The sequence below is a fragment of the Brassica rapa genome, chromosome A07 (assembly GCF_000309985.2).
Source record: "Brassica rapa cultivar Chiifu-401-42 chromosome A07, CAAS_Brap_v3.01, whole genome shotgun sequence".
Taxonomy (NCBI): Eukaryota; Viridiplantae; Streptophyta; class Magnoliopsida; order Brassicales; family Brassicaceae; genus Brassica; species Brassica rapa.
Genome location: NC_024801.2, coordinates 27,807,210 through 27,833,421, shown reverse-complemented (window position 1 = coordinate 27,833,421; position 26,212 = coordinate 27,807,210). Strand labels below are relative to the sequence as shown.

At 34.6% G+C, this 26,212-nt stretch overlaps 5 protein-coding genes across 12 annotated transcripts; 1 reads left to right on the top strand and 4 right to left on the bottom strand.

Annotated features, from left to right (window-relative positions):
* Positions 1-5,227: 5,227 nt before the first annotated feature.
* LOC103832232 (uncharacterized WD repeat-containing protein C2A9.03) lies at positions 5,228-8,978 on the bottom strand. 5 transcript variants are annotated; one of them, XM_033275703.1, is made up of 9 exons: positions 8,531-8,629; positions 8,292-8,436; positions 8,051-8,215; positions 7,894-7,980; positions 6,709-6,843; positions 6,514-6,642; positions 6,355-6,446; positions 6,033-6,138; positions 5,228-5,950 (listed from the first exon to the last, which is right to left on the bottom strand). In XM_033275703.1, exons 2-9 carry the CDS (start codon positions 8,427-8,429, stop codon positions 5,450-5,452), a joined length of 1,353 nt encoding a protein of 450 aa, XP_033131594.1. In that variant the 5' UTR covers positions 8,430-8,436; positions 8,531-8,629; the 3' UTR covers positions 5,228-5,449. The 5 variants fall into 5 exon arrangements, with proteins under 5 accessions (XP_033131594.1, XP_009106454.1, XP_033131593.1 ...); XM_009108206.3 differs by having other exon boundaries at positions 5,233-5,950; positions 6,514-6,624; positions 8,531-8,978; XM_033275702.1 differs by lacking the exons at positions 8,292-8,436; positions 8,531-8,629 and adding exons at positions 7,207-7,249; positions 7,515-7,600 and having other exon boundaries at positions 5,233-5,950; positions 6,514-6,624; positions 8,051-8,205.
* A 1,338-nt stretch (positions 8,979-10,316) lies between these two features.
* LOC103832229 (probable beta-D-xylosidase 7) lies at positions 10,317-14,465 on the top strand. The gene is made up of 5 exons (XM_009108203.3): positions 10,317-10,763; positions 11,154-11,459; positions 12,118-12,287; positions 12,378-13,237; positions 13,761-14,465. The coding sequence occupies exons 1-5, from the start codon at positions 10,374-10,376 to the stop codon at positions 14,342-14,344; spliced, it is 2,310 nt and encodes a 769-aa protein (XP_009106451.1). The 5' UTR covers positions 10,317-10,373; the 3' UTR covers positions 14,345-14,465.
* LOC103832230 (2,3-bisphosphoglycerate-dependent phosphoglycerate mutase) lies at positions 14,363-17,068 on the bottom strand. Of its 3 annotated transcripts, none has more exons than XM_009108204.3 (7): positions 16,649-17,068; positions 16,219-16,441; positions 15,786-16,128; positions 15,341-15,497; positions 15,176-15,277; positions 14,973-15,092; positions 14,363-14,567 (listed from the first exon to the last, which is right to left on the bottom strand). In XM_009108204.3, exons 2-7 carry the CDS (start codon positions 16,436-16,438, stop codon positions 14,523-14,525), a joined length of 987 nt encoding a protein of 328 aa, XP_009106452.1. In that variant the 5' UTR covers positions 16,439-16,441; positions 16,649-17,068; the 3' UTR covers positions 14,363-14,522. The 3 variants fall into 3 exon arrangements, with proteins under 3 accessions (XP_009106452.1, XP_009106453.1, XP_033131598.1); XM_009108205.2 differs by lacking the exon at positions 16,649-17,068 and adding an exon at positions 16,530-16,617; XM_033275707.1 differs by lacking the exon at positions 16,649-17,068 and having other exon boundaries at positions 16,219-16,463.
* A 614-nt stretch (positions 17,069-17,682) lies between these two features.
* Positions 17,683-18,851, bottom strand: LOC103832228 (protein DOWNSTREAM OF FLC). Of its 2 annotated transcripts, XM_033275708.1 has the most exons (3): positions 18,825-18,843; positions 18,580-18,788; positions 17,683-18,214 (listed from the first exon to the last, which is right to left on the bottom strand). In XM_033275708.1, the coding sequence occupies exons 2-3, from the start codon at positions 18,743-18,745 to the stop codon at positions 17,883-17,885; spliced, it is 498 nt and encodes a 165-aa protein (XP_033131599.1). In that variant the 5' UTR covers positions 18,746-18,788; positions 18,825-18,843; the 3' UTR covers positions 17,683-17,882. The 2 variants fall into 2 exon arrangements, with proteins under 2 accessions (XP_033131599.1, XP_009106450.1); XM_009108202.3 differs by having other exon boundaries at positions 18,580-18,851.
* Positions 18,852-22,632: 3,781 nt separating this feature from the next.
* Positions 22,633-23,858, bottom strand: LOC103832227 (FCS-Like Zinc finger 6). The gene is made up of 2 exons (XM_009108201.3): positions 23,345-23,858; positions 22,633-23,060 (listed from the first exon to the last, which is right to left on the bottom strand). Exons 1-2 carry the CDS (start codon positions 23,662-23,664, stop codon positions 22,916-22,918), a joined length of 465 nt encoding a protein of 154 aa, XP_009106449.1. The 5' UTR covers positions 23,665-23,858; the 3' UTR covers positions 22,633-22,915.
* Positions 23,859-26,212: the final 2,354 nt, after the last annotated feature.

The window sequence follows — 26,212 nt, the reverse complement described above, 5'->3', positions numbered from 1 at the left end:
TCCCGGTGATCATCGTCCCGTCCCGTTCCGCTCTGCTCTTCAGTTAACAGTAACAACATATATTATATATCTATATATTTTTATAACTGTTAAAACCACACCGCAATTGAATCGTTTATCCCGCACCGCTCAAACCGCAGTCACCATTCAGAGACCGAATCATTTAAAAACAAAAAATAATAAATTCCCTAAAAATTACTATTAGAATAAAATTTCGATAAATTTTTACATTTCTTATGTTTTGCTATATTTTGAAAACGTGAAAATAACACTATACCATAAATCATTGATTTGACATTGTATACTATTCATGAAAAGAAACTTTTGCAATTTGCATAATGAATTATTTTGTTTTTGCCGTAAACTTTACGGTGGTGTACATGTACAGTAAAGGTCGTTGATTAATTTTGAAAGTGCTATTTGGTGGGAAAAAAAAACCTTAAACAAATGCTATGATATGATTTATCAAAAAATTCCAACGTGGTCATGATTTATATTAGCAGTCTAAATTAAATTCCAACGTGGTTATGATTTATATTAGCAGTCTAAATTAATCTCTTAATTTTCACGAGCAGATATATAACTTTATAATAACCTTCTAATATCTAATTTTTCGATTGAATTCGAAGATCGAATACAGGTAAATTTGTTTTACGTAGCATGTGAGCTGTAGAGAAATGACATGCAGCCAATGATGGATGACGCGTTAATATTAGTAATTTTTGTCTGATTACTCTTCGAAGACACGTGTCGCATTACCATTTGTGAAATGCTTAGTCGATAGTCATACCTGTTTTTGTTGACCTTTCTGGGCTTGTGTTCGCAGTTCACTGTCCGCACTCCGCAGCTTAGTTACCGGCTTTGACCTACTGGTAAGACTGATATTAATCATACCAACTGATATTAACCGGTTTGAAGCTTGAAAACTTTTATGTTAAACATCTGATACTCAAATAACCTTATATTATATTTTCTGTTAACATGATTGATTAGTAGCTTTGCAATCTTAATTTGCTCATACCGCGGTAGATCGAATATGTATTTATCTTTTATTCAACATGCAGTTTTGTGAAGGTAAGAGAAAATAATGGTGCTTTGACAATAAATAATTGGTTGGTAATAATGATAAGGAAGAGATAAGAATAAGGTGGTGAGTGACGGCAGAGGGGCTGCTTTCAAAACAGTTTTGATATTCTTATCAATGGATCACCTACTTGCTCCTCACCCTTCTCTATTTTATTACATTCCTATTAGTGGAGATAAAGAGAGACAATTGTTTAAGAACAAAACTTACTCTTGGTTCAAAGTCAACTATCTGAGAACTCTTTTACAAAAAAAAAACTATTTGAGAACTTAGCAAGCAATCAATATATAAACTAGACTACAAACAATAATTTCGTAGATATAATGCAAAACATTAAATTATATCTGTGATGTGTTGATTCATCTGCGGGCGTGAGTTCTTTCATTGAGATTAATTTACAATAGAATTTCCGATTTCTGACTCTGTAGCATTAACTTGTAATCACCACGAATTGTCTACGGAACTAGCCAAACAAAATGTGGTTCAAAATTCAAATATAGATGCCGTATTATAAATAATAAATGGAATTAAGAATAATATCATAAGACGCCGATCGTGATATAGATTAACATCACTATATATTGAATTTTTAAAGTTTTTGGTTTAGTCGCATGCAATAATCATGATGGTTATAATGGGTGGTTTAGACTTTAATTAGTTGATATAAAAAACTTCAAAAATATTAAGAAGTCTCTAGAGCGTTAGAAATGGATTGGCGGAGAACTCAACCATTATCATCGCTATATTATATCACCAATTTTATATTACATTCCTCCATTTTCTAGCAAAAGTCTGAACCTTTCGCCATCTTATCTTGTTGTGTATTACTGTATTTTATTCCTAGCCGCATTTTTCCGAACAACTCGAGTTTATCGCTACGTATATCCAAGCTCTGATACAAATCCCTGACCACACGAAAAAAAAAGACTAAGATAAACTCGTGCAATATTGTCCGTGGTTAACATTTTGAATGTACTTAGAATACGATTAATTACCTGGACGGACAGTTTTATCTTGGTCAAGGATCATGCTGATAAAATGCATGCACGATATACGCGATACGTAATGTCTAGCTAGTAATTTGCATTGCATCATTACCAAGTACATGCTTATATTTACGCTTACGCAAACTTTAGAAAATTATCTCCTACTCCATATTGAAGTACACGAGAAAAATAAAACAACACTTGTGTTAAAAAATTGAGAAACTAGCTAATGGCCTCTATAATATACTTGTATATAAGTTATATTGTTAGTTGACAAAAAAAAGTTATACTTATTTGTATACTATTAAAAGTCAGCATGGAAGACGCGAGGCGAAGTGTGGGACGCATGTGGGAAGCACGTGGTCTTTGAACATGTGAGCGGTTTGCGGCGGAAGAAGCTTGAGATTCACGGTGGACTAAAACAGCGGCGGATCTGCGCGCCAAATAAGTATGCAGCTTTTATAATAGTGAGCATAAATGCTAAGCAATCCTCGTGATAAAATGGAAGCAAGATTTGAGGCTGCTTAAGAAAATGGTTGAATGGGCTAATGGCATCGAATATACTGTCTGAATGGTCAACTGCATAATGCTCCCTCTAATCTAATTAGTTGGCAGCTTCTTAAATGCACATGTTCATGTGTGAGACAAAATGTTTCAGTTTTCTTATTTTTCCGTGACCCATAGTTTCATCTAACTAATTGCATACATCTGTGATATAATTAATTATTCACGACTATATGCACTTTCAAGTTTCACGGGCTCTTACATTTTGTTTTGTTCAATAACTCGACTTTCCATAATCCTTTAAATGATCTGTACTACACGGTATTCTTCTTAGTCTTAACTCTTACGCAGTCTCGAATAATACGCAGCACGTACATATCAGGAAACATGCCACACTGTAATGAAATTATGTTATCTAAAATACTGGAGAATAATATTTCATACTAACCTAGCCTTCAGTCAAAAAAATATTTCATATTAACCTCAACACTAAAGCCAACACAAAAGACATCATAACATTTTGTCAAAAAAAAAATGTTACGAAGTCTGTTTTTTCTTTGACAAAAAAAAAAAGACATCGTAACATTTTGGGCGAGTACAAAAGTATATAAATAACATTTTATGACACATCAGATTCATCCACACACATGAGAATTAATATTCTTTATGTATCTGTTAAATTAAGAGATCCTAACCACGTAATACACGGAATAGCTTAAAAAGATCCTTCGTAATACACGCGACAGCTTTCGTCGACCTCGAAGTTCCAAAATATAATTTAAGAAGAAAACTATAGGAATATAGGATAAAAGTAAAAAAAAGGTAGTAGAATCCAATAACACCAGTGGCATGGATTGCGCGTGTCCCATAATCTCATCGTTACTTTGAAAAGTTTATTTTTCCAATTTCAACAAAGTTTTCTTCTTCACGCGGTTTCCATCACACACTCCTCGTTTCAAGACTTTTTAAATCTAACAATTTGACAAAAAAAAAAAAAATCTAATAGTCGTATGCCACGTGTTCTAACCAATGGCTCAGATTTTGCCGTCATCTAACTTAGCTTTGTGGTCATCGTGAACTGCAACCTACCTCACTCCACTTATTATGCCTCTATCTCTCTTTCTGTACTAGAGTATCTTATTTTCCTCATATTACAAAACAAAATCAACTTTAATCCATTTTAATCTCAGTACTGTAAAGTAAAATTTTAGCACAATATTCACAAACTTTTACAACATTGTGATTTAGTTTTGAAGATATATATAAATAAAATAAGAAATTTAAGTTTTGACAATGAAAGATTTTGCAGATAATAATAAAAGGTTGTCGTCGTTTTCAAAGCAGTTGGACTTCGTCTTGGTGAGGAAGATGAATGGCATCATGTGAGCTTTAGGTGAATTGTCCCCTTCAGATTTTGTTCAAATAGTAATTTCTTTTTCCTCTTTGGTTTTATCGTTTTCGCGTGAGATCGTGAATTACGTGACATGGTCCATTTCTCCATTTCTAAAAATACTAACAATTAGTACAGATTTTGTTTTACAGACTGGAATTCCAAAACTAGTACACAAGTTTTGGATTCTATTACGTTGTTGTTATCAGTAGACATAGTTCCCAATTTGAGTTGTAACACCATTATATTCGATGAATAATACTCCATATCTTAACATCGATTCATGGGCATTATGGGGATAAACGTTCATAGAAATTATGATGAAGTTTGAACATGTGACTTCTGAAAGTAAAACAAAAAGGAAAAAAGCCATCAAAGAAAACAGAATCCAAGACCCTTTTATTAGCTAATGAGAAGAAAGTTAGGTATTGAATTATGAAGAATGGTGTTACAAAAAAAAGTTTATGAAGAATGTTCCATAAAGCTTTAACATTTCAAATAGTACATGACACATCCTTGATCATTTTTCTTTTCCTGTTTGACAAAAAAGAAATATTGACCATCAAATCACCTTAGGCATAGGCGTCCGGTAGCCCCGCCGATTTCGGTTCAGTTGATTTTTTTCAGATTTTCGTATTATGCTATAAGCCTCATTAAGGTTTTTCTAATTATTGGGTCAGATTCGGTTCGGTTTTGTCTGGATTCAGTTCCAATTAGATTATAACTAATGTTTGAAATCGTCTAAAAATATATTTTTTAACTTGAAAATTAACAATTTCTCTTCAAAATATATAAATTATTCACAAATCTAATTAAAAATTAGTTAAACTAGAATACAATAAAATATTTAAATTATTTTAACATATATAAAAACATTAACATATTTAACTAATTTTGAATATCTTTAGATATTGATTCGAGTTTCGTTCTATTATATCCAAACTCCAAAGTACTAAATTTATAAGATTCATTTAGATATTTTTGTATAACGGTTATAGAGATCCAATTTCGGGGCTTTTATTTTAAGTTTAGATAGATATTTCGAGTTAGGGTAAAAACGTCGGAGCCTAAAATCACCTAACAGTCCTTATGTCTTAATATAATCAACTTAGATTATGTCTGAATTAGTCACTAAACATAAGCCCCAAAAAACGAAAAGAAACAAATAGTTATATTAGTGGACTAAAGGTTCAAAAGCCCAGTAGTATAGGCCTTCAAAAGCAACTTAACCAGTGATAGGACAAAAATCAATCCAAACCGGAGTTTAATGTACAAACCAGTTGGTTTTATTGATTCAAAATAGTACTATTAACCAACCCATGTTCTAATTAAACTGCAATAACCTTGCATAGAACTAATATATATCTATCAATAAACTTACATAAAGTGGCAAACAAAGGTACAAAAGTCCACAAAAACAACGACTTAACCCTTACCAACGTCGTAACATAACCTCTCACACACATAGAGCTCAGTGGAGTCAGATCAGAAAATGGAATCCAAGTACAAGTGGTTACGCTTCCTACTAAACTCCAACAAGCTACCGTATGTACGATCAGCCACTCCCACGAACAGTGCTTCCGTGTCAGGACTAAACGATATTCCAGCTATTTCTCCAAACATATCAATCTCTTGACACTGACTATAACCAGCTTCCGTGTCAAAGACGTGAACAAAGTCTGCTGGCTCAGCCATGGCCAAGAACCGTCCATCAGAAGTAAACCTCAACGCTCTAATAGCTCCCATGTTTCCTTTCAACACTTTGAGCGACTTAGATAAGTTCCTCACGTCCCATAGCCTGCATGTTGTGTCTTGGTTCCCCGTGGCTAGGATTTGCCCGTTTGGATGCCATGCTGATGAAAACGAGTAGTCGAGATGGCCTTCGAGGGCATGGATCACTTTACCTGATCCAGCATCGGCTAGTAAGCACTCGGGACTGTCTCCTAAGACAGCCACTAGCTTCCCGTCTGGACTTGCCGTCACGTTCTAGACAAAGATGATAAAACACATTAACACTTTTGAAACACAAGAGTATATGGAAGTAACAAAGGTGATTTGAGTTACTTACATTTACCGACCAGTCAAAGGTAAAACTGTTGAGGAAAGCAAAGTTTGTAGCGTCAAGTACACGGATGGCGCAGTCATTGTTCGCGGTTATAACTCTTAACGAGCCACTACATGGATTGAGAGACCAAAGCATTCGAGTTAGAAGAGGAAGGCATAGCAAATGAAATGTTGGCATATAGCTCCAAATTTTTAAAAATAATTAAAATAAAAACTCCTAAATTTTCAAAAAGATTTTTATATAAAAATCTTATTAAATTATTTATAGCCCCCAAAATCTGAACCAGTGTATATGTTCTGTTTATCCCAGGTTCTTAATTAAGTACCTTGGTGCGTTGTATATATCGACCGAGTTTGTGATGTCGTTTTCAACCGATGTTAGAACAGCACAGAATGCAACTCCAGGTTCGTTGATTCTCTGTAATAGAAAAGACCACAGCGAATGAGAATCACTCAAGTGTATAAAGATTAACTGTGTCTAATACCTTACAGATAAGCTCTCCTTGGAACCCTCCGGCAACTATCAAATCGTCTTTAACTGCCATGGTGCTTATCTGGACTCTTGATATAGACTGCGACAACGATCCAGGATGCTTCTGAAGATTGAAGTACCACTAACGTTAACTTAGTTTGAAGCCCTAGGTTGTTGAACCAGTGATATAAGAAGTAAAGTTGCTTACCATCGTAGGAACAATGGGCTTAGCAACGTTAAGTACTTCTTTGCTCCTTTGAAGCAAAGATGACCAATGCATGAGGGAGTAGTTCTTCATGAAATACACATCGTGCTTTGATGTTGCCCATATCAAGTTCCTCAGCTGAAAAAAAGTGTGAGCATGAAGATTAAGATTCACATCTGACACATTTAGTCATCTTAATAAAAGAAACATAAAAGTTCATATGCAAACACACAAGCCAAGAAGGAAACAGAGCGACCCTTCTCAATAATCTAATGTGAATGTCAGGTGCTAATGAGTGGATAAGATGTTACACATAAAATGCAAAATAACCTAAATTTTGGTTATAGACGTATGAATCAAATCACAAGAGCATGGTATCTCGAAAGATGCAGATCATGAAGAACCACACATATGTAAAAAAAAAAAAAAAAGATTCCCTGTAAAAAAGAACATAAAGTTAGATATAGTCCTTGTAATGTTCAAACATTTTTCCTATCATACCATATTAAAATGGTTTCTTTATGGCGCCAGCTGCTCTCCCAACCTGTTTAAGAAAGGTTAGCAGCATATAGTAACTGTTTCTCAAAATGTGGAGGAGATAGGAGTCTTCAACTGCTACTTTTCTCTATAACTCGCTCTGTTTTGACTAGTATGACTGTATGAGCACAAAATGATCTAAAAGTGGACACTAGGCAACGCTAATGCAATGCAAGAGAATATACTGACATTTAAGCTCTGGTTCGACCATCCTAGCAAAATATACTGACATTTTTTTGAATCAGTTATAACCTTAGACAGGACTGTGGTACCTGAGTAGACATTCAACCTAAGTTATTATATTTTTTCGAGAAGTTAGGAACGAAGCAGGTTAGATTAAGCACCCTTTCGAGATCATCTGCAAAAAGAAAAGGACTTTTTGTGAATCAACACCCCAGCTGCGTAGCTGAGGTGGGAGAACAGAGCACTTAAGAACACAGAAATTATATAACCACGAAAATAAATAACTGCAAGAGAAACACGTTATACATCTTCAAAACTGAAATGGGTCTTTGTAGACTCGGTGTGAAGTGATAGTGAGATTGTATGCAACATGTCATTAACTTTAATAATTCCATAATCCACAAATGAACTAGATAACTCTTTTATACCAAACATTGCAAACATAGTTGAGAAAGTTGTCTTGTCTACCTGAAAATGTGCAATAGTGGACTTGACAAGCCTCGTGTTGAACTGAAAGTCATAAAAGTGTTTTCCTTCCTTTACTTGCAAGCATTCCTGCCAACAACAAAACCAGAACCCATTAAGACATATGAAACTTAAAAATGAGTAAGTTTAGATTACAAACCTTATCAAGGTCTTGTCTGGACCTAAAGAGGCTCTCAAAGTTCTTATACTGTTGCAACCTCTTGTAACGGTATTGATCTCTACTGTAATTAAGCCTCTCCCAAGGGATCCCTTGGATATCTTTCCCGTTCCTAGCTTCTAACGCTGACGTATCACCCTCCTGAGTCTAAAGATTAACATAACTCATAAGCTTAACTAAGTAATTAACACTCTACTAAACTAGACCAGAATTTTTAGCATACCGGGTCAAGATCATCCTCGAAATCAGAGTCAGCTTCACTCTTGTGATCAAACTCTCCAAAGGGTTCATCATCTTCAGAATCAGAGAAGCCGTGAAAGTCATCGAGGTATTCAAGGTCAGAGTTGTCGAAGATATCCATTACAAACCTGGTGAAACCAAATCAAAAACATGTCAAGAAACACCATAAACACAAAAGGGTTCTCAAGAGTTTAAAGAAGCAAGGATATACTAAGAGCTAACCGTGTGATCGCGACAAAAGATTGTGGAAATGGAAGAAGAGGTGAGTAATGAAAAGCTTTCTGTGGTTTAGAGAGGAAACGGTGGGGAGGTGGTGGTGGTGTGCTTTATAACGGTGGAGGTACAAGAGAGCTTGTGCGGGTCCCTTTGTTATATTGTGGGACCGGTTAGAGCCGGTAAACCAACTTGGCGGGTTTGAATCCGCGAGCATGTTTAGGTTGAAGTTCTGAAGTCTTTAGGACCCACGAGTTTAACCGGAGCAGTAGTTAGATGGTCAAATGGAAAACGTTAAAACTCTTTTAAGAAAATACTAATAAATTAATAAATGCGAGATACGACAAAAATAGGAAACCATAAATACTTTCTATAATTTCACACTTTGAAATCTTAATTTATTGCATGTAAATATATTGGGATCTTATTTCTACAATTGTTGTTTAGTAGTATAAAATTAGAGAATCTAATCAATAATAATAAAATATTGCAGAATACTCTCTCTGTTTTTAAAATATGCATATTCTAGATCATATATATTAAGAAAACTCATTAAATATGCATTATTTTTTGTGAATAACAATTTTCCATAACTTTTAGCCAATAGAAATTCAATAAACATCATTAATTTTTTTGAAACTTACAATTTTTTATAAAATCATACATTGAAAAGATAAAAAATATATTTTTTTGAAACAATTTTTTTTTCCAGAACATACATCTTTTAGGAACGGAGGGAGTATATGCTAAACAAATATAAATACATAGAAATTTAAATTTAATAAATTAAGAAACAATCTAAAATAGATTTAATGGGACTATTACGACGACATAAACTATCAGGAATTTATTTAAAAGACAACATATGAGACAGCAGGCCAAGCGACAGACCATTGTAATAAAAAAAAATAGTAACAACGGACACTCGATGAAATTTTCAAACATTTGTAATAAATACAGTATACGTTTGTTGTTAGTGTCTCTCTTCATTACGTGGCCACATAATTCTACCGACATCTCATAATCACTAGTAGTATTTTAATGTGCAACATTGTCACCCGCCTATTTAGTCATGAATCGGTCACGAACCTATGACGACACGAAGACAGATACGTTTACACACTCATCACTCGTCAACCAGACGTCCCACGTGCTGGGCTCAGCTTCGTTCACGTGGCGTTTAATGTGATACCAGTGGTTGCTTTTAGCTGTGAATATTTATGTATGTTTTGACTGAATATTAATTTCTACGAAACTCTTAAATACATTGAAGAATCTACTAACTACTAAGCATTTTACTAAAAGTACTCCTATGTTTTTGAAACCGACATTTTTATCCAGTCAAATCTAATTACGTGACCAGATAAAATTTCATAGATGGGAATTGGATTTATTGTGATGAGGACATCGCGATAAGTGGCTTGATTTGGCAAGTTGCCAAGTGATTAATGAGATAACATATTCATGGTTATCCATTTCAACTTTTATGTGATTGGTTGGACGGTTAAATTTGTTTACGTTTCCTAACAATATGCATAGCCTAGCTCTGTATTTTAATATCTAAAAGTTCACCATAATGTTTTAATGGGCCTGATAAAACTGTATATGGTTTTACACTAAAATGGCCTACATCAAAGAACAAAAGCATCAGTCTTATTGGGCTTACGACCGTAACTAGAGAGTTAGTGTAATAATAATATACTAATAATTATTTTAGGTCACTGATGCGAATTTTAAAGGGTATTCGCGTCAATTCAAAAAGACAACAATAATAAAGTAGATACTCTGTCAGTCTCATCAGTCTCTTCTTATACAGCTTCTCTCATCACTTGTTTTCCGCATTTCGAAGCCAATGGCTAAAATGATTCTTCTCCTTCTCATTCTCTTCTTCCTTCACGGCGTTGACTCATCTCCGCCGCACGCTTGCGACGCGTCGAATCCCACCACGAAACTCTTTCAGTTCTGCCGCACCGACCTCTCGGTTAACCGGCGAGCTCGCGATATCGTCTCGAGGCTAACCGTAGACGAGAAGATCTCTCAGCTTGTAAACTCAGCTCCAGGGATACCTCGTCTTGGAGTGCCGGCGTACCAATGGTGGTCGGAGGCTTTGCACGGCGTAGCTGACGTCGGTCCGACTCCAGGGATCCGGTTTAACGGAACGGTTAAAGCTGCCACTAGCTTTCCTCAAGTCATCCTAACCGCAGCTTCCTTTGACTCTTATCTATGGTTCCGCATTGCTCAAGTACGTTTACTCTCTCTCTCTCTCTTGACATTTCAACTATAAAAAGTGTTTTGATTTATTAAATTGTTATTATTTAAATTTATTGAAATAATTTCTGACATAAAATAACTCATATATAATTGAACTTCAGTTCACCTTTTACTATGTCTGAAAAGCTGAAAAGGAAGTAACTGTCTTTGGGTGTTAAAAAAAAAGAAGAAGTAGAAACTGTCTTTTGATTTTTTGTGTTAATTTATGGCGTAAATTTTATTTTTGGTGGTATGCTTTTTTTTTTTGCTTAAAATTTGGTATTTTTGGTGGTATGTTGCTATCTTAGACATTAATTTCTCTTATTAGTATAAACTAGAAGAATATTAAAATAATAAAGTTTTTGGATAATTGTTGTTCTAGGTAATAGGAAAGGAAGCAAGAGGAGTGTACAACGCAGGGCAAGCGAAAGGGATGACGTTTTGGGCACCGAACATCAACATATTTAGGGATCCACGGTGGGGAAGAGGCCAAGAGACTCCTGGCGAGGATCCGACGGTGACCGGAGCTTACGCGGTGGCTTACGTCAGAGGACTCCAAGGTGATTCTTTCGACGGTAAGAAAACACTCTCTGGTGGTCACCTTCAAGCCTCCGCTTGTTGTAAGCATTTCACGGCTTATGATCTTGACCGTTGGAAAGGTATCACCCGCTACGTTTTCAATGCTCAGGTATATTTTCTCTCTATATTAATCACTGTTTAAAGGTTACTATCTTTTGACTCGTCTTTTTCATTTATTTTAGTCTAATAGTAATCGTAGTACATAATTAGTATATAAAGTTTATATTTCCTTCTAAAGTGGGCATTAAAGTAAAGTCTTTACATAATGATGTTTTTAAGTGGCATCAAAGAGCATATATTATCCCTTGATTGCACTCTTTACGTCTTATCATGAATATGTGCTATTCTTTACGTCTTGTCATGAATATGAATTTGTACTAATATAATCATCATTCAATCAACATGTTGAAATTCTGACGTGTAGACCGGTCGGAATCGAGTCAAATTTTGTTAGGAATTATAGAACAATTAATTTCACAATACTATACTCTTCTCATATTACATTAAATGCACATATTGTATTCAAAATTCCTATTTTATCCATTTTATTAATAAGAAAAAAACTGTTGATTAGTCATGTTACAAAATTTTAAATATTTCCAATGTATGAGACATATACCCTTAATAATATTTTGAGGTTGGATAGGTATAACATCACGATCCTCTTGTTTTGAAAATTGCTAAATACGTCTTATCTTTTTCTTAACTCCATGTTAATTATGTTTATTACTCTATAATTCTCTGATTTAATTACTAATATAAAAAAGGTGAGTTTGGCTGACATGGCGGAGACTTACCAACCACCGTTCAAGAAATGCATAGAAGAAGGCAGAGCCAGTGGCATCATGTGCGCTTATAACCGAGTCAACGGCATTCCCTCTTGCGCTGACCCAAACCTCTTGACTCGAACCGCTCGTGGTCTCTGGCACTTCAATGGGTTAGTGTCTCTCTTCTTATCCATCTCGTTTCTTAACACTATTAAGCCACATTGATAGTAACATGTTATCTATCGTCTCTATATGTTCAGATACATTACTTCAGACTGTGACGCAGTCTCAATCATCTACGACGACCAAGGCTACGCCAAGACCCCTGAAGACGCAGTCGCTGACGTCCTCAAAGCCGGCATGGACGTAAACTGCGGGTCATACTTACAAAACCACACCAAGTCAGCTCTCCAGCAGAAGAAAGTGTCGGAAGCAGACATCAACAGAGCTCTAATAAACTTATTCTCCGTTAGGATCCGTCTCGGTCTCTTTAACGGCGATCCAACAAAACTAACTTACGGAAACATAAGTCCTAACGACGTTTGTTCTCCGTCTCATCAAGCATTAGCACTCGAAGCAGCCCGTAACGGTATCGTCCTTTTAAAAAACCCTCTTAAACTCCTCCCTCTCTCCAAACGCAGCGTTTCGTTAGCTGTGATCGGTCCAAACGCTCACGTGGCTAAAACGCTTCTCGGAAACTACGCTGGCCCGCCATGCAAGAACGTGACGCCTCTAGACGCGATACGCGGTTACGTCAAAAACGCTGTTTACCATAAAGGATGCGACTCCGTGGCTTGCTCTAACGCTGCGGTTGAGCAAGCGGTGGCCATCGCGAGAAGTGCTGAGCGCGTGGTCTTGATCATGGGACTAGACCAGACTCAAGAGAAGGAAGATATGGACCGTGTTGACCTTAGTCTTCCGGGAAAGCAACGTGAGCTTATAACAAGCGTTGCTAAAGCTGCGAAGAGACCAGTGGTTCTTGTCTTGATATGTGGCGGTCCTGTCGATGTCTCGTTTGCTAAGGATAACGACAAGATAGGTAGCATTGTTTGGGCTGGTTATCCTGGTGAAGCTGGAGGGGTTGCTCTTGCTGAAATCTTATTCGGAGATCACAATCCTGGTGAGTCATTCTTCCTCGGAAAATCACATTTTAACCTTTAAGCTGATCATTTTCAAATAAAAAAACCTTTAAACTGATGTACATGCAATTTAAACATTGAATTTTAATTTTCTAATTTTAATTATAAAATTATTTTGCTGAATTATAAAAGTTAGATACAAAAAAAAAAAAAAAAAAAAAAAAAAAAAGAAATAAGATAAATTTGTGATTTTAACAAGCATTATTGCTTGATTTAAGAGAGTTAACCAATTTAGATTGATTTAAACGGATTTAAATTGTTTTAAACAACTTAAATCATTTTAGTCCCATAATTTTTTTTTAATGGCTATAACCTATTTGCTGAGTAAGGTGGACGCCTTAGACACCGCCTAGAACATTGATAAGAAGTTTTCTTGAAAAAAAATCAAGATTTACAAGTATCACTTTGAAGATCTAAAATGTGATTTTCACATTCTTCTTCTACCGCTAAATAGAGAAGATCTGAGTGTGTTCTTACTAGATTTCGACTTTTATGTGTTTGTAGGAGGGAGATTACCTGTGACATGGTATCCTCAAAACTTTGTGAATGTGAAGATGACAGACATGAGGATGAGATCATCATCTTCTGGATATCCAGGAAGGACTTACAGATTCTACAAAGGACCTAAAGTGTTTGAGTTTGGACATGGTCTCAGCTACACAACTTACTCTTACAGTTTCAAGTCTCTGACTCAAAACACTCTCTACCTGAACCAGTCCAAACCTCAAACCAACTCAGACTCTCTCCGATACGCTCTGGTCTCAGAAATGGGAAGGGAGAGCTGCGATACAGCCAAGACTAAGGTGAGTGTTATGGTTGAGAATCAAGGAGAGATGGCTGGGAAACATCCCGTGCTGATGTTTATGAGGCACGAGAAGGGAGGAGAAGATGGGACACGAGCTGAGAAACAGCTTGTCGGGTTTCAGAGCGTTGTGTTAAGTAAAGGAGAGAAAGGTGAGGTTGAGTTTGAGGTTGGTGTTTGCGAGCACTTGAGCAGAGCTAATGAAATTGGAGTTATGGTTGTTGAAGAAGGAAAGTACTTCTTAACCGTTGGAGATTCAGAGCTCCCTCTTACAGTTAATGTCTGAATCTAAAAAAAAACATAATAATATAAGAAAACTTCCTTTTGGATTGGATTTTGGGTGATTTAAAATAACATGTAATGAAACGTGATTTGTGTAATCTAATACATATCTTAAAAACTGTTCTGTTCTCACTACATAGAGAACTCAGAAAGTGAAAGACAAAACAAAAGAACAGAACACACTAGTTAAGGCTCTCATCAAGCTTCTGTCTGTATTGTGCCAATCTCTGAAACAAAGAAAGAAGCAGTATATAAGCAAACTCATAACAATGGAGATAAATTAACAAGACAAAGACTAGGTCAGAGCCCGGTTTGTGGGAAGGCAAATGAAACATACACATTGATATAAAGTATATTAAAATGTAAAATAATTATTTTGTTATTTTAGTTCAAAATATAAATAAATTTAATAACAAAACTAAAATAAAGACACATTTGTATGTTAATGTAATCTATAACTTCTATTTTCTTTTAAAAATTAAATAGTTTAAACAAAACTTTTGTTGAAAATTTTTTTTAAAAAAAATTAATTTTTATAAAAGTTTAATATGTTTTTTTTTATTTTTAATAAACCCCCTAAAATTAAAGGACAAGCTCCGCAACTGGTTTGGTTTAGTTTAGTTTAGTTGTACCTTAGTATAAGCATAGACACCAGCTTCTGTAGGACCAACAGGGCTTCCTCGTCTCATGAACTTCCTGTCTTTGAAGATGTAAAGCAACGGTAAACCAGTAGACAGCTCTAAACTCGTAACCTTCAAAAGAACCAAAAACAAAACTTCAAAACACTTACCAAAAACCAATAAAACAAGACTCATTCTAGTTTGTTTTTGGTTACCTCCTGAGAAGTTAATTTGTCAAGATACATAATGATAGACCTCAACGAGTTCCCATGAGCAGCAATCAACACATTGTTCCCTAACGCAAGCTCTGGTTGAATCTGCATAAAAACGATTACATAAGTAAAAAAAAAAACAAAAATGAATATTTTTGAATTCTTTACATTGTCTTCAAAGTAAGCCACAGCTCTCTCAGCACACATCTCCAAGCTCTCTCCTTTAGGTGGAGGGATGTGGTAACTCCTACGCCATTCATGAACTTGCTGCGTTCCATATCTTTCAGCTGTCTCTTCCTTGTTTAAACCCTGTAACTCTCCATACCTAACTCAAAACCAAACATAAACAAAAATGTCAGAAACTTTGTATTAAAACAAGGGAAAACACATAGATAACTACATGGGGGTGGTCTAGTGGTAGGAAAACTTTGCGTTGCTAAACAACTCGGATTCGAACCAGCCCCACAACATTAACCCCATGTGGCCATACGAGTATGGGGCGGGCCCATTTAAATACCCGTGAGCTGCACCTCCACTTGGAGATTAGTCTGAACCCTTTCTATAAGGCCGAGATAATTAAAAAAAACACACACTAGAGAAGCAGCTGTATTACATTCTCTCATTCAGTTGCCAAGCAGCTACAACAGGGATAGACTGTTTCCTGGTCTCTTCGCTGAAGACATGACTCCAAGTCTGCGCCTTCTCGCTCTCATCGTGCAAGATGATTGGAACCTTCTTGCAGCGGTGCTGAGTCATGGCGAGCATGGCAGTCATCTGAGCACGGATGAGAGAGGAAGTGAAGATCAGATCAACGGGGATGGTGCTAATCCTCTTCCCGGCTTGGATAGCTTCAGCAACGCCTTTCTCGGTTAATGGAACATCGACGCAGCCTGTGAAGAGGTTCTTCTCGTTCCATAGAGACTCTCCATGCCTGATTAATATCAGTGATGCTTCATCTGAATTATAAAAAAAACACAAAAAATTAATTCAAATTTTAATATGAGGGGGAGAAGACAAAGGAAGAAAGAAGCATTAGTTTAGTTTACTTGATTTTTTCTTGTGAGGGGTTGTCTTGGAAGGAGACAAGAGAGGGTCAAGAACAGGAGTTTGAGATGCAGTTGTTGCTTCGATCTTGAAACAACGGTTTTGTCTGAACTTGATAGGGAGATTGAAAGGCTCCTTTGGGAAGAGAGAAGCTTTGGAATTGGAAGGTGAATGAGGAGAAGCAATAGAGCTGATCAAATGGTGAGATACAACCGTAGCCATTTCCTATAATAATAATAATCAAAAGGGGTATGACTTAGCAGTAATCAATAGTAATACTAAAAAGCTAAGTGATTAAGCTAAAGATCCAAACTTTGATTACTCAAGAAGAGAACTAAATCCCTAATGCATACCCAAAAACGCAAATCACATTGTAGATTTTAGCATTAATAAAATTTTATTGAGTATGAGAGGTCAAATACAGAGACATACCTGTGTGACGATGAAACCGAGGCAGGAGAAGAGCAATGGAACAGAGATGAAGACTACACGTCGATTTGAGTATTAGTACCCAACTAAGCCTCAGACCGAAAAATTGATGCTTTATATATGGATTTTTGATAGAAAATGAAAAAAAAAATTATTTCTTTCGTTTTGGCCTTTGCGTGAGAGAAATATAAACGAGACAACTGGTTTAAATGGGGGAACACGACGCGAGGGTTGTTGGAAGTTTGTAAAGCAATTAAAGGAAGAAAAAAAATGTAAATCGTCGATTTTGTTAGGGTTTATTTGACTCTCTTTATTGACCTGCGACAGCAACTGGTTTTTGACATTTGGCAATATGATGTGTTCTGGTTCTGTCTTTTTGGCCCTTTCTTTCTTCACATCTCGTGATTTTTGCTCCCCGGCCATAAGTTAATTTTAGGAGATTCTGTTTTCTTTATTCGAATATTCTACAAACGGGAAATGCATATAGTTTTCTATTTTATGTAAAGTTTATTGTTAGTAGAAACTAGAAAGTAGAGTTTGGTGATGTATTTTAGCAGGCTTGGGGGTTGGTCAATGTGAAAATCAAAATTTTGCCCAACAACCCTTCGTGTCTTGGTGGGGGTATACACCAATCCTGAGATCTTTTTTGACTTGCTTAAATTTTTTTCAAACACAAAGGTAAATAACTAGGCCCATCAAAGTCCATTAAGAATTTGGTTAGACACCAAAAGTAGTTTGGGGAGTTGAGTTTCTCGCCCAAAGACTGCATCCTGAGTTTTTCTTAATATGGGGGGTGGTTTGGAACAAGTCTACTCAGAGATTGGTTCAGTCACGGTTAAATATGTATGGTAAAAACACGTAAGTTACTTGGAGTGTGTGGGTCCTTTAACATGCATGATGTATGAATTGTTCTCCAAAGTTTTTTTCTTTATTCTTTAAAGTTCATGTTTTGGACCCCAGTCTCCGTAAAATCACAAGTTTAAGCTGACATATTATATCTTAATGAAACCTTGATTAGAAGAACCGAAGAAATCAAATATTAAAGACACTTCCCAAGCAGGCAAGTGTGAACATATATCAATAAAAGAAGCTTACACAAACATAGTTCCGATCACTGGAGACATCATCATCATCTAAGACAAATAAATATTAAAGAAGTACAAATATATTTCTTCCATAACCAAACTCATTAAACCAAATCGAAAACAACAGATCATAATGACACTGATCAAAGATCTTAAATCTCATCTTCATCAACCTGATACTTCTTGATGAGCTCAGAGCAAAACACATCAGAAACATCTTTCTCGAATCCCATGTTGTTAGCATGCCTAATCTGCGACGCAATGCCGTTGTAATGGTTCAAGATCACACGCGACTGTTCACGCCCCTTAGAGATTTTAGAACAACCCTTGTCTGAGCTTTTGACAAGCATAACATCGCACATCTCGTCCTTGTGGTCCTCGTGGACAACGAACATGTACTTCCCATGCCTGTTTGATGTAGCTACGTCTGTGTATAACTCTTTCATCGTCTTCCTGTCTCTGCACACAAGCTTCACTGTCGCACCTGCATAATATATATACATTTGTTCATCAGACTTGGATCTCAAGTAACAGATAATATACACACAATATTTGTTCATCAGACTTGGCTCTCAAGTAACAAATCATGTACCACACACACATATCATGACTTGTATCTCAAGTAACAGACACACACATCAAGACTTGGATCTAGGACATAAGCAGTAAATAAACAGTAAGTGAAGCTCTTAGATCTAACAAGAATCCATCAATACTGTAATTAGATCTAGGGCATAAGCAGCAGATCCAACACTGTAGCTAGATCTAGGGCAAAAGTAGATGAAGATTCCTTGGATCAAAAGAAAGTGAATCTCTCAGATCTAGAAAGGGAGAGAGAGAGATGCGTACCGGGGACGGTGTAGGAGGACTCAGCAGTCTCGAAGCCGAACTTGCATGTGTCACAGTAAGTGATACCTTGAACCACCAACGTGTTCTTACCGATACGTGGCCTAGGCGCCGCCATGGCAATCGCCGGCAAGATACAGAGGACCATCAGCATCACTAGCTTCGCCATTTTTTTGCAAAGAGAAAACGTTACAGTGAGAGAGAGAGAGAGAGAGAGAGAGAGAGAGAGAGAGAGAGAGCGAGAGAGATGAGAGGAAGGCGTATAGAGATGAGTGAGATTTTAAGACAGCGGATCTAGGGAAAGAAGAAGATGAAAGCGCGTGAGATTTAGTTATGCCACCAGGGGTGTTATCGTCAATTTGTTGTTGGAATTTGGTGACGTGACGATGTATGATTGGAACGTGTTAAGAAAAGGTGGTGGGTTTGCCGTGATTGCAGCTGGACAGAACTAGTTGCTGTCTGTCTCTGTCGGTGCTTAACTCACATGGACGAAAGCATCAAAAGATTATTAAAAACATTGGATAGGCCCAAACTAATAAACAAAATAAAGTTTATTTAAGATAGAGCCCATTATGCTTCTATAGATCTCTTCCTGGCCCATTAGTTTCACTGATGGGTCTGAGTTATTATGTAATATGGGCCATAGTAGATCAAATACTTTTTAGACTACGAGCAATTTTCAGACCTAACAAGAATCAGAGAGTATTCCATCTTGTTTGCGGTTGTCTTTGCACCACACACATACGAAATGATACATTAACCTTAGCTTTAAAATTTATTAGAATATTGATATATTCATTAGAAACATCTGTTGAAAGCTTCTCAGCTGGGATTTTTCCTCTCTAAATGATAATGATGCAGAGAAAATAAGGGGGAAAGGAAAGGAGTAACATACTGAGATGATAGTTTATTCAGTCACATGAATGATGACATTGATGACTAGCTACTCATGTAATGTAATGTACAATTAGTGGCAAACATCAATTATTTTATCGTACAAAACCAACTCCTTTCTGTTTAACCATTACTTTGATTTTTATCTTTTGCGATTTGATCATTCCGTCACTGTTAAGTACTTTCTTCTCATTGTCAAAAGAAAAATAGTTTCATCACTTTCTTTTTCAAAATAGTTTTTTTTTTCATTGCGTGCGTTGGTTCTGGTCATGTGATGGGACTAATATATTCTATGAACTAAAAAGCAAGATGAGCATAATGAATGGCCATCCATAGATCGGAGATGAGTTGTCTGGATAAAAAGGTGATGATACTTCTAAGAGTATTGAAAGTGAAACTGAAAAGATCCAACTAAAATCACTGTCCAAAAACGTTTTATAATTTGACTGTGAATGGCCATCCATAGATCGGAGATGAGTTGTCTGGATAAAAAGGTGATGATACTTCTAAGAGTATTGAAAGTGAAACTGAAAAGATCCAACTAAAATCACTGTCCAAAAACGTTTTATAATTTGACTGTGAATGACATAATTGAAATCATCAAATCGCTAAAAAACAGAACTATTAGATTACACGACTCCTATACATACTCTAACCATCTAGTACTTTGGTTATATATTGAATAGAGTTCATATAAAATTATTATACAAAAAGCGAGGAACTCTATACCTAAGCAAGTGGCGGTGAGGCATGAGAGTATAATATCTAAAATCAGATCAATAATAAAAATAATTGAGATACCATTTGACTATATGCTTTGTTCTTAATGCAGATACGTGAGATAATTGTTAAAGTTCAAATGAAGAAAGAAATCAACAATTAACATGACTCGGACTTTCACATGAGCTGTTCCCACTTGCCTTTGCTTAACATGGATGGAACAACTCGATCCGTAATATATAAAATGGGCCAACACCACTTATATCTGAATAAATAATGAAATGTCTAATAAAAATGAAACTTTAAGTTTGGCATAAAGGTGAAAAGACTATACGTGTGTACGGTTTTAGAATGTTACGTACCTTCATACAAACGGAAAGAAGTTTACGGCCATGCTTATAATGTGATTAAGTCGATATCAAGATTCAAAGAGCCTTTCTCAACTGTACGTAACCTTATATCATATCATTGAACCCCTAGTATATTAGACTCGAAGTAATAAGGATCAGTAACATTTATTGTCCAACTGGATTAGACAAATATAAAATTTAATGGAAAGCATATTTGCACGTGTACTCCTTAGAATTATTCTACACTAAGACTAATTTTTTGAATATATGAATTTAGAAATAGAACCAAAGAGTAACGGCACAACTTCTCAAGTTCTCATATCTTGTCCCCTCATAAAAAACAAATACGACACATTAACATATATATGGCACATACTCTATTATTACATAATAGTATATGGTAGCCAACAGCTCTTGGCTCATGCTTCTCTTTAGACAGATGCATGATCATTTATGAAAACCTCAATCCTTGTTAATCCCTCTACTGAAAGTTAAGCTATAAAACAACATTTCAACTTCTGTATAAAGACTATCTTCAACCAACTTAATAATTCAAAATTAATACATATACATACGTACCGATACACACACACAACACATATATGATGCATATATCGTGGTGGTTTGATAATTGGTTTTCCCTTAAATACAATAAACCAATTAATGATTTGTCTTGTCTATTTTTCAGCAGGAGCTAGTAGTTTTTTCAGCCAATCTGCATGCTGTAACTAATTTTAAATAAATAAACGGAAAGCATGCAGTTAATCTCAGTTTCTAACCATCTTCTTTGGTCGAGAAAGATGCTAACCATCTTCTTTGGTCGAGAAAGATGCCAACCATCTTTATTTTAAATATAACTCGGACTTGCTTTTAGTTGAGCTTTTTAATAAAAAAACATAATTACACCGCTTTTGTTCCGTAAAACAATAATTAAGGAGCATGGATGCTAGGTTGGAGAGATCAGAATTCAGATAGTTGGCCAAATCTGATGCGGACACATGCCAATTTGGCCAAGTGGTACTATATATTATATTAGTCACTTAATACGTTAAACTGATTTAATATCAACTTGCTACTACAAAATGTATCAATAAAGCAACATATTTGTGTGTACGTGCTATGAACTTTATATACACTTTGTTGTTAGTACGTACCGTTTCTGTTTGTACTCCATTGTTCAAAATACGGTGATTTTTTCTCTTGGTACGTACTCCATTAGAGGACTTGTTCCGAAAACTATGCACATGTAGACTTTGATTTATTTTCGTTGTGCCAAAGCAACTAAAAGAAACCTGCGGCCTCCGATCCTCAGGTTGCATATTATTAATGTTTACTGTGTATCGTATGCATACAAGTATACAACAAAATGTAAAAAGGCAGCGTTAATCATTTCGTTAGAAAAAGGAACGAACTAAACTCCAAAGTTTGTGTGGTTGCAAGAGTTTTGAAAACAAGCACGCAAAAAATGTCATTAGGACTTTTTTCAAAACTGTAACGACTAGACAAAAAAAATCATATAATAAAAGAATCTCTTAATTTTTCCTATTGATAGATACTAGGACCCATGCTGATTAGGCATTAGATTCCTGACTCCAAGCAACATCGTATTTAATTAATAGTGTCTATTCAAATACGTATAAATCTACATAATATATAACAAAGAAATAAAGAAAAGGAAAATATTGTCACACAGAAGACGAATACCGTATGTATATAAATGTGTTCTAACAAGAGGTAGACAATGCCAGACCCAGTAAAAAAATTGTACATCTACTTTAGTTGACCTAAATTGAAAAACTGGAATTAATTCTCCAATAGAATAAACGTTATTGATTCCAGGGTTGATATTCTTTTTTGTTGTTGATGTCTAAACATATATACACACACACTTGTTCTAGCTTTGAAAGAGTAGATACATATGTGATCAATTAACCAATCACACTGCGTTTCTATTTTTTTTTAAGGTTTCTTCGTAATCTCCGATGATATCTAACTTCTGATACAAATGACTACTGTTAATATTTTGTTTTTATCGTTGATTCTAAATATCTTAGATTCAATCTCTTAAACTGCAACCTCACCCGCATAAATGATACTTCAAATCTTAAATTTTCTCATTAAAATAACACAAGTCTTACATTCATTTGAATTATAGTTTCAAATAGATCAAAACTTGTAAAATTTAAACCCTCGTAAAAAACATCCAATTCCATGCACCACAACAGACGAGAGTGATTAACAACAGGTTAATTGACGCTCAATGCTTTGAATATGTATTACATTATAATCATATACAAACACATAACAAGCCACACATAATACATATATAGTGTATAACTATATAATGTATGTGAATATGGGGGTGGTGAGGAGGATTACACGGCGGCTGCAGCTCTACCCCTGCCGGGTTTGGCTCTGGCTGGCACCGCCGATTCTTTCGCCGGCTTAACTTTCTCTTTCCCCTCGTCCTGTGTCATTTGCTGTTCCCTGCACTCTGAGCTACAAAAGGCCGTATCTCCCCTGCCATTTTAATGACAAAAATTAATTATAAAAAATTATACAATATTTCAATGATAAACAATAAATTAAATAAACATAAATCATCCAAATTAGGGAAGCCTAATATCTTCCGGAACTAATTATTGTACTTTTTGTTAGGGTTTGGATTCAAGAAAATAAGACACTCGTTAAACGGTTAAAAAGTAAAAAAGAAAAAAATTACTCTCATTTTAACGAATATCACTCTCTATGATCAAAGATTCAAGAGTCAGCGGTTTTTATTATTATTTGGTTCATATACATACCTGTACATATAGATGTCACGGCCAGGAACAAGTAAGCGTTCACATAGGGAGCAAGATCTCAAGAAATGTCCAGCGTCGGAAAACTCGCCTGAGTGTCTCCTCAGGTTACCTCTCGGTGAAACCATAGCCAAGAACCGTGGATCGACGGCTGCTGCTACGTGCTGACCGTTTGAACCGGATGGTCCCACCACTGTATTTTGGCTTCGACTCTGCTGAGTTGATGGTACGTCTGATTCGCTGGGAAGGTTTAGATCGAACTTTATCTCGGACAGGCTAGTTGTTCTGTTGATCGGTGGTCGTTGTCTCTTTCCAAGCAACATCGTAAGTGTGTATATGTGCTCTGCTTTAGGCTCTGAACAGAGAGCGAGGGAAGAGAGAAAGAGAGGAGGGAGTGAGGAAGGAGAAGAGAGGGAGTAGATAAAGAAGAATCATAAGCTGAGGTTTTAATCTGAGCCGTTGATTTTTCTGATCTTATTATGTTCGCTTCATGATAATGCCACGTCAGAGTTCTGGAATTACACAAGAAACATTTTGCATGTAACAAAAACTAGTTTATGTAATCTCTACTAATAAAAGGGACCTTTTGAGGCTCCATAGAGCGTCCACATCAGCAAAAACAATTTCTCTCGAAAGATGACACGTGGCATAAAATATAGTTTTACATTTTAATATTACAAATTTTTGAAAATTATAAATAATATGTAAACATACAACACAAAAAAATAGAAAAACTACATTAAACATATGTAAGATTACCATTTTTCACTTAAAAAAAAAGACGGCTTATCTCCATAATGTAACATTACCGTTTTATACAAAAAAAAACAAAAACATTATATATAATTTCAAAAATAATAAATATATGTAAACATACAACATAAAAAATAGAAATACTACATTAAACATATGTAAGATTACCATTTTACATTTTTATTTAAAAATAATAATATGTAAACATACAACACTCTACTAATAAAATGGACCTTTTGAGGCTCCATAGAGCGTCCACATCAGCAAAAAAAACTTCTCTCGAAAGATGACACGTGGCATAAAATATAGTTTTACATTTTAATATTACAAATTTTTGAAAATTATAAATAATATGTAAACATACAACACAAAAAATAGAAAAACGACATTAAACATATGTCTCTACTAATAAAAGGGACCTTTTGAGGCTCCATAGAGCGTCCACATCAGCAAAAACAATTTCTCTCGAAAGATGACACGTGGCATAAAATATAGTTTTACATTTTAATATTACAAATTTTTGAAAATTATAAATAATATGTAAACATACAACACAAAAAAATAGAAAAACTACATTAAACATATGTAAGATTACCATTTTTCACTTAAAAAAAAAGACGGCTTATCTCCATAATGTAACATTACCGTTTTATACAAAAAAAAACAAAAACATTATATATAATTTCAAAAATAATAAATATATGTAAACATACAACATAAAAAATAGAAATACTACATTAAACATATGTAAGATTACCATTTTACATTTTTATTTAAAAATAATAATATGTAAACATACAACACTCTACTAATAAAATGGACCTTTTGAGGCTCCATAGAGCGTCCACATCAGCAAAAAAAACTTCTCTCGAAAGATGACACGTGGCATAAAATATAGTTTTACATTTTAATATTACAAATTTTTGAAAATTATAAATAATATGTAAACATACAACACAAAAAATAGAAAAACGACATTAAACATATGTAAGATTACCATTTTTCACTTAAAAAAAGACGGCTTATCTCCATAATGTAACATTACCGTTTTATACAAAAAAAACAAAAAACATTATATATAATTTCAAAAATAATAAATATATGTAAACATACAACATAAAAAATAGAAATACTACATTAAACATATGTAAGATTACCATTTTACATTTTTATTTAAAAATAATAATATGTAAACATACAACACTCTACTAATAAAAGGAACCTTTTGAGGCTCCATAGAGCGTCTACATCAGCAAAAAAAACTTCTCTCGAAAGATGACACGTGGCATAAAATATAGTTTTACATTTTAATATTACAAATTTTTGAAAATTATAAATAATATGTAAACATACAACACAAAAAATAGAAAAAATACATTAAACATATGTAAGATTACCATTTTTCACTTAAAGAAAAAGACGGCTTATCTCCATAATGTAACATTACCGTTTTATACAAAAAAAACAAAAACATTATATATAATTTCAAAAATAATAAATATATGTAAACATACAACATAAAAAATAGAAATACTACATTAAACATATGTAAGATTACCATTTTACATTTTTATTTAAAAATAATAATATGTAAACATACAATATAAAAAATGGAAAAACTACATTGATTAAACATATGTAAGATTACCATTTTTCACTAAAAAAAGACGGCTTATCTCCATAATGTAATATTACTATTTTGTAAAAAAAACATTATATATAATTTCGAAAATAATAAATAATATGTAAACATACAACATAAAAAATGGAAATACTACATTAAACATATGTAAGATTACCATTTTACATTTAAAAATAACAATAATATGTAAACACACAACATAAAAAAATAGAAAAACTACATTAAACATATGTAAGATTACAATTTTCACTAAAAAAACGGCTTATCTCCATAATGTAACATTACCATTATATAAAAAAAGAAAAAAAACATAAATATAACTATTTGACTATTTGTCCAAGTTTTTCTATTAAACATTGCCGCTTTACACTAAAAATGGAAAAATACATTAAGATTTAAACATCTATCTTAAAATATAAAATATATAAATTAACTAAATATAAAGTATAAGAAAGAGAAATACTCAATATATAGAA

Coding starts and splice junctions, on each gene's coding strand:
- LOC103832232 (XM_033275703.1), bottom strand. CDS start 8,429: ATGGATATCTTCGACAACTCTGACCTTGAATACCTCGATGACTTTCAC. Junction 7,981..8,050: donor CCAGACAAGACCTTGATAAG/GTTTGTAATCTA, acceptor TGTTGTTGGCAG/GAATGCTTGCAAGTAAAGGA. Junction 5,951..6,032: donor CCTTTGACTGGTCGGTAAAT/GTAAGTAACTCA, acceptor ATCTTTGTCTAG/AACGTGACGGCAAGTCCAGA.
- LOC103832229 (XM_009108203.3), top strand. CDS start 10,374: ATGGCTAAAATGATTCTTCTCCTTCTCATTCTCTTCTTCCTTCACGGC. Junction 10,764..11,153: donor TATGGTTCCGCATTGCTCAA/GTACGTTTACTC, acceptor TTGTTGTTCTAG/GTAATAGGAAAGGAAGCAAG. Junction 12,288..12,377: donor GGTCTCTGGCACTTCAATGG/GTTAGTGTCTCT, acceptor CTATATGTTCAG/ATACATTACTTCAGACTGTG.
- LOC103832230 (XM_009108204.3), bottom strand. CDS start 16,438: ATGGCTACGGTTGTATCTCACCATTTGATCAGCTCTATTGCTTCTCCT. Junction 16,129..16,218: donor CCCTCACAAGAAAAAATCAA/GTAAACTAAACT, acceptor TTTATAATTCAG/ATGAAGCATCACTGATATTA. Junction 14,568..14,972: donor GTGTCTATGCTTATACTAAG/GTACAACTAAAC, acceptor TCTTTGTTTCAG/AGATTGGCACAATACAGACA.
- LOC103832228 (XM_009108202.3), bottom strand. CDS start 18,745: ATGGCGAAGCTAGTGATGCTGATGGTCCTCTGTATCTTGCCGGCGATT. Junction 18,215..18,579: donor GTCCTCCTACACCGTCCCCG/GTACGCATCTCT, acceptor TATATTATGCAG/GTGCGACAGTGAAGCTTGTG.
- LOC103832227 (XM_009108201.3), bottom strand. CDS start 23,664: ATGTTGCTTGGAAAGAGACAACGACCACCGATCAACAGAACAACTAGC. Junction 23,061..23,344: donor CGTGACATCTATATGTACAG/GTATGTATATGA, acceptor TTAAAATGGCAG/GGGAGATACGGCCTTTTGTA.